Source organism: Pseudopipra pipra, unplaced genomic scaffold, assembly GCF_036250125.1.
Source record: "Pseudopipra pipra isolate bDixPip1 unplaced genomic scaffold, bDixPip1.hap1 HAP1_SCAFFOLD_534, whole genome shotgun sequence".
Lineage (NCBI taxonomy): Eukaryota > Metazoa > Chordata > Aves > Passeriformes > Pipridae > Pseudopipra > Pseudopipra pipra.
In genome coordinates, this window is record NW_026991018.1 from 1 (window position 1) to 7,057 (window position 7,057).

Genomic DNA, 7,057 nt, shown 5'->3' on the forward strand with positions numbered 1-7,057 from the left:
TCTCTGCCACCTGGATCCATCCCATCATTCCCATCCCTGGAGCCCTCTGCCACCTGGATCCATCCCATCATTCCCATCCCTGGAGCCCTCTGCCACCTGGATCCATCCCATCATTCCCATTCCCATCCCTGGAGCCCTCTGCCACCTGGATCCATCCCATCATTCCCATTCCCCATCCCTGGAGCCCTCTGCCACCTGGATCCATCCCATCATTCCCATTCCCCATCCCTGGAGCCCTCTGCCACCTGGATCCATCCCACCATTCCCATTCCCATCCCTGGAGCCCTCTGCCACCTGGATCCATCCCATCATTCCCATCCCTGGAGGCCTCTGCCACCTGGATCCATCCCATCATTCCCATCCCTGGAGCCCTCTGCCACCTGGATCCATCCCATCATTCCCATCCCTGGAGCCCTCTGCCACCTGGATCCATCCCATCATTCCCATTCCCATCCCTGGAGCCCTCTGCCACCTGGATCCATCCCATCATTCCCATTCCCCATCCCTGGAGCCCTCTGCCACCTGGATCCATCCCATCATTCCCATTCCCCATCCCTGGAGCTCTCTGCCACCTGGATCCATCCCATCATTCCCATCCCTGGAGCCCTCTGCCACCTGGATCCATCCCATCATTCCATTCCCATCCCTGGAGCCCTCTGCCACCTGGATCCATCCCATCATTCCCATTCCCATCCCTGGAGCCCTCTGCCACCTGGATCCATCCCATCATTCCCATTCCCCATCCCTGGAGCCCTCTGCCACCTGGATCCATCCCATCATTCCCATTCCCCATCCCTGGAGCCCTCTGCCACCTCCCAGGGCTCCTTTCCCTGTGGAATTCCCCCCTTTTCCCTCGTGATTCCCACCATCCTGCCGGGAATTGCTCTCCCCAGCCCTTCGTTCCTTAACGAGCCGGCTCCTAACGAGCCGGGTCGATGGGAACCGACCTCCCCGAGCCGGGCTTGTTCCCACCCTGGAATTGCCACTTCCAAGGAAAACTTCCACTCTGGAATTGTCACTTCCCAGGAAAACTTCCACTCTGGAATTGCCACTTCCAAGGGCTCCTGTTGACACCTGGAGGGGGCTTGGGGGGGAATTTTTTGGCCGACAAAGGGATTCAGGAGCAGGAACTGGGGAGGTGAAGGGGGACGAGCGTCGTGGGGTTGTCACACTCGGTGTTCCCGGTGTATCCCGGTGTATCCCGGTGTATCCCAGTGTATCCCAGTGTATCCCAGTCCCCTCCGGCCTCTCCTCGTGCCCAGGCCGGTGCCAACACGTTCCTTGCTGTTGTATAACCCGGCTCCTCCTCGGAAAAGGCTTCCTGGGCCCTGACTCACCACCAGCTTTACATAAACCAGGCTGGGACCTTCCCCGCCCAGCCCAGAGCCCCGGGGGGGGAACAGGGGGGGAATTTTGGGGGGTTTTGCAGAATTGGGGGGTGTGACAGGGATATAATTTTGGGGGGATTTTGCAGAAGTGGGGAGGGGTGACAGGGATATAATTTTGGGGGGGATTTTGCAGAAGTGTGGGATGTGACAGGGATAAAATTTTGAGGGGATTTTGCAGAAGTGTGGGGTGTGACAGGGGTATAATTTGGGGGGGGGGATTTTGCAGAAGTGGAAGGTTACAGGATAAAATTTTGGGGGGGGGATTTTGCAGAAGTGTGGGGTGTGACAGGGATAAAATTTTGGGGGGATTTTGCAGAATTGGGGAGGGGTGACAGGGATAAAATTTTGGGGGGATTTTGCAGAAGTGGGGGGGTGTGACAGGGATATAATTTTGGGGGGATTTTGCAGGAGTGGGGGGTGTGACAGGGATAAAATTTTGAGGGGATTTTGCAGAATTGGGGAGGGGTGACAGGGATAAAATTTTGGGGGGATTTTGCAGAAGTGGGGGGTGTGACAGGGATAAAATTTTGGGGGCATTTTGCAGAAGTGGGGGGGTGTGACAGGGATATAATTTTGGGGGCATTTTGCAGAACTGGGGAGGGGTGACAGGGATAAAATTTTGAGGGGATTTTGCAGAATTGGGGGGTGTGACAGGGATAAAATTTTGGGGGGATTTTGCAGAAATGTGGGGTGTGACAGGGATATAATTTTGGGGGGGTTTTGCAGAAGTGGGGAGGGGTGACAGGGATATAATTTTGGGGGGGTTTTGCAGAAGTGTGGGGTGTGACAGGGGTATCATTTTGGGGAGGGGATTTTGCAGAATTGGGGAGGGGTGACAGGGATATAATTTTGGGGGGATTTTGCAGAAGTGGGGAGGGGGTGACAGGGGTATAATTTTGGGGGGGATTTTGCAGAATTGGGGGAAGGGGGTGACAGGGATATAATTTTGGGGGGATTTTGCAGAAGTGTGGGATGTGACAGGGATAAAATTTTGAGGGGATTTTGCAGAAGTGTGGGGTGTGACAGGGATATAATTTTGGGGGGGGATTTTGCAGAACTGGGGAGGGGTGACAGGGATAAAATTTTGGGGGATTTTGCAGAATTGGGGGGGGTGACAGGGATATAATTTTGGGGGGATTTTGCAGAAGTGGGGAGGGGTGACAGGGATAAAATTTTGGGGGATTTTGCAGAATTGGGGGGTGTGACAGGGATATAATTTTGGGGGGATTTTGCAGAAGTGTGGGGTGTGACAGGGAGATAATTTTGGGGGGATTTTGCAGAACAAGGAGCTGAAGAACCGCCTGGCCAGTTCCGAGGGGCAGCACCGGCCCAGCAGCACCGTGTCCCAGCTGGAAGCGCGGCTGGAGGAGCTGCAGGACCAGCTGCAGGCCGAGGAGAGGTACCCTGGGCATCCCCAGCGTTCAGGGGGTGCCTCCCCTGCCTGGGTGGGGGTCCCACGATCCCCTCCGTGGCTCTTCCCCAGGGAGAAGAACGTCCTGCTCTCCTCCAACCGCAAGCTGGAGAGGAAGGTGAAGGAGCTCAGCATCCAGATCGACGACGAGCGGCAGAGCGTCAGCAACCAGAAGGACCAGGTTGGGCGGGGATGGGACCCTCGGGGGGGGCTCTGGGGGACCCTTCCCCGCTCTAATCCCGTGGGATTCCAGCTGAGCCTGCGGGTGAAGGCCCTGAAGAGGCAGGTGGACGAGGCGGAGGAGGAGATCGAGCGCCTGGAGGGCGCGCGGAAGAAGGCGCAGCGGGAGCTGGAGGAGCAGCACGAGCTCAACGAGCAGCTGCAGAACCGCGTCAAGGCGCTGGAGAAGGAGGCCTGGTAGGGAACCCTGAGGGTCCAGGGGGGTCCTGGGTCCCTGACAGGGGGTCCTGGAGCCGTGACAGGGGGAGGGCTGAGCCCGGGTTGCCCGTCCCCAGGCGCAGAGCCGCGCGCTCGGGCGGCCGACGCGTCGCTGCAGGACGAGCAGCTGAGCTCGGACGAGGAGTTCGACAGCGCCTACGGCCCGTCCTCCATCGCCTCCCTGCTCAACGAGCCCAACCTCCAGACCAGCTCCTGCTGACACGCCGCAGCGGGGCCAGTTCCCCCTGGAGTGGGGCCAGTTCCCCCGGAGTGGGGCCAGTTCCCCCTGGAGCGGGGCCAATTCCCCCTGGAGTGGGGCCAATTCCCCCTGGAGCGGGGCCAGTTCCCCCTGGAGTGGGGCCAATTCCCCCTGGAGTGGGGCCAGTTCCCCCTTCGGATGCTGCTGCTGCTGCTGCTCAAGGAAAAAAAAACTCTTCCGAGGACATGAAGGAAGGAAGGGTGGGAACCCTCTGGGAACCTCCCGGGGACCTCCTGGGAACCTCCTGGGGACCCTTGGGGACCTCTTGGGAACCCTTGGGGACCTCCTGGGAACTCTTGGGGACCTCCTGGGAACCCTTGGGGACCTCCTGGGAACTCTTGGGGACCCCCTGGAACTCTTGGGGACCTCCTGGGAACTCTTGGGAACCCCCTGGGGACCTCCTGGGGACCTTCTGGGAACCCCTTGGGAGCCTCTTGGGGACGTCCTGGGAACTCTTGGGGACCTCCTGGGAACCCTTGGGGACCTCCTGGGAACTCTTGGGGACCCCCTGGAACTCTTTGGGACCTCCTGGAACTCTTTGGGACCTCCTGGGAACTCTTGGGGACCTCCTGGGAACCCCCTGGGAACCTCTTGGGAACCTCCTGGGGAACCTCCTGGGGACCTCTTGGGGACCCCCTGGGAACCCCCTGGGGACCCTTGGGGACCCCCTGGGAACTCTTGGGGACCTCCTGGGAACCTCCTGAGGACCTCCTGGGAACCTCCTGGAGACCTCCTGGGGACCCCCTGGGAACCCTTGGGGACCCCCCTGGGAACCCTTGGGGCCCCCCCGGCCTCTGTCCCCAGCTCTGTATCTCCCCACGGGTCTCAGGGCGTGTTTGCACCGTGGTTTGGGGCCGGGGGGACCCGCTGGCCACGCCGGTGTCCCCCGGGGGAGGGACCCCTCGCCGTCCCCGCTGCCCCCTCGGTGACCACCGTGGCCATGGGGGGGGTTCAGGGTCCCGCGGGGGTGTCTGGGGACCCCCCCCCGGGTTATTTTTCTATGCAGCCCCTCCTTGCCCCCCCTCCAAGCGCTGTTTTAAATAAACCCTCCCATTTCAGCGCCGGGGGAGCGTCGCGTGTTCCGCTGCCTCTGGCCTGGAGATAAACCCTCGTTATCGCTAATTAACGAGCGCGGGAGCCCTGCCAGTCGCTAATTAGCCGCTGATTGGCAGGTTCTTCCCGCAGTTCCCCTCGTGGCCTCGAGCGGGGCCGAGCTGGCACCCGGGGGGGTGGGGGGAACACACCCCACCCCGCCAAACCCGGCGCTGCTGCCTCAGTTTCCCTTCCCAAAATCCCGGGGCTGTTCCCCCGGGAAGGACACGGTGCCACCGGTGCCACCCCCCCCCGGCTCTGGCCGTGTCACCGCGTCCCCCCCCCCCCGCCCAGGGCCGTGCCCGCGGCGGCCCCGTTGTGGTTCTGCCAGGACCGGCACGACCAGTCCTGCCCTCGGTCCTGCCCTCGGCTCCTCCCGCTCCTGCCCTCGGCTCCTCCCGGCCACGCGTGGCAGGGACGGGGTCACCCCCGGGCCACACCCTCTGCCTCGGGGTCCCCCCGTGCCTCAGTTTCCCCCCTGGGCGCTGCAGAGCTCTGGGGGGGGGGCTCAGGGGGGTACCCACGGTGCCAACTCCCACCGTGGCCCTGACTGAGGGAGCCACATCCTCCATCCCACAGGGAATCCGTCCTCAATCCCACTTCCCAAACCCCTCCAGGTCAGCCCATGATGTCCCCAGTGGCTGCTTGACCCCCTCCGTGCCTCAGTGTCCCCCATGGGCACTGCAGAGCTCTGGGGGGCTCAGGGGAGTGCCCACGGTGCCAATTCCCACCGTGGGGTTTGCCAGGCCCTGATTTTGGGGGAGCCACATCCTCCTGCTGCCCAAACCCCTCCAGGTCAGCCCTCGGTGTCCCCCCCGTGCCTCAGTGTCCCTGTGGGTGCCACAGAGCTCTGGAGGGTTCCAGGGTGCCCACAGGGAGCAGCTGGCACAGTTTCAGCACTCCCAGGGCCGGAGTTCACCAAGTTCTGGACTTGGAGCCACATCCTCCATCCCACAGGGAATCCCTCTTCCCAAACCCTTCCAGGTCAGCCCTCGGTGTCCCCCCCGTGCCTCAGTGTCCCCCGTGGGCACTGCAGAGGTTTGGGGGGCTCTGGGGTGCCCGCAGAGAGGAGGTGGCACAGTTTCAGCACTCCCAGGGCCGGAGTTTGCCAAGTTCTGGACTTTACCAGCCCCGAGGGAGCCACATCCTCCATCCCACAGGGAATCCCACTTCCCAAACCCTTCCAGGTCAGTCCTTGGTGTCCCCCCTGTGCCTCAGTGTCCCTGTGGGTGCCACAGAGCTCTGGAGGGTTCCAGGGTGCCCACAGGGAGGAGGTGGCACAGTTTCAGCACTCCCAGGGCTGGAGTTTGCCAAGTTCTGGACTTTACCGGCCCCGAGGGAGCCACATCCTCCATCCCACAGGGAATCCCACTTCCCAAACCCTTCCAGGTCAGCCCTCGGTGTCCCCCCTGTGCCTCAGTGTCCCTGTGGGTGCCACAGAGCTCTGGAGGGTTCCAGGGTGCCCACAGGGAGGAGGTGGCACAGTTTCAGCACTCCCAGGGCTGGAGTTTGCCAAGTTCTGGACTTTACCGGCCCCGAGGGAGCCACATCCTCCATCCCACAGGGAATCCCTCTTCCCAAACCCCGCCGGGCCCGGGGCCGGGGTGTCCCCGGCGTTGTCCCGGCCCCGGGGCTCCGGCGCGTGGCCCCGGTGACCGCACGGGGCTGGAACGTGGCCCCGGAACGTGGCCCCGGCCCGGCCGAGCCCGGGGCCGGCTGAGCTCATCCCGCGGGAATGCGGCAATTAGGGCCGGGGTGGCACTCCCGGGCCACCCGCGGCAATTAGGGATGGGGTGACACTCCCGGGCCACCCGCGGCAATTAGGGCCGGGGTGACACTCCCGGGCCACCCGCGGCAATTAGGGATGGGGTGACACTCCCGGGCCACCCGCGGCAATTAGGGACAGAGGTGACACTCCCGGGCCACCCACGCGGCGCGGGGACACGGGCAGGGATGTGGCTGCCGACCCCGCCGGGCCGGACCCCCGGTGCCAAACGGCCCCTGGGCGCGGGGGGCTGGTCCCCGGCACGGTTTGGGGGGGCCCCCTGGCACGGCTGGGCACGGTTTGGCACGGCGTTGGCATCACCACGGCCCGCACGGCTCGGTCTGGTGAGGCTGGACGGGGGGGGTGGAGGGGCTTGGGGTGGGTTGGCACAGCTTTGGCACGGCTGGGTACGTCTGGGTTGGGCTTGGCACGGCTTTGGCACGGCTGGGTGTGTCTGAGCATGGCTTGGCACGGCTTTGGCATGGCTTTGACGTGGCTCAGCGTGGCTTTGGCACATCTGGGTTGGGCTTGGCACGGCTTTGGCACGGCCGGGCACGGCTTTGCCGCGGCTCAGCACAGCTTTGTCACGGCTCTGGAATGGCTGGCACAGCACTGGCACGGCCGGGCACGGCTTTGCCGCGGCTCAGCACAGCTTTGGAACGGCCGGACAGGGCTTTGGCACAGCTTTGACGCGGCTCGAGACG

General features: G+C 63.1%; 1 protein-coding gene across 1 annotated transcript; it reads left to right on the forward strand.

The window, feature by feature from the left end:
* Window positions 1-2,641: 2,641 nt before the first annotated feature.
* Window positions 2,642-4,200, forward strand: LOC135408627 (tropomyosin-1, isoforms 33/34-like; the record flags this gene model as incomplete). Its single annotated transcript, XM_064643692.1, has 4 exons — window positions 2,642-2,787; window positions 2,872-2,980; window positions 3,053-3,216; window positions 3,315-4,200. Coding segments are annotated over 4 exons (1,305 nt in total), but the record flags the coding sequence as incomplete, so codon positions are not given.
* Between the last annotated feature and the right edge of the window lie 2,857 nt (window positions 4,201-7,057).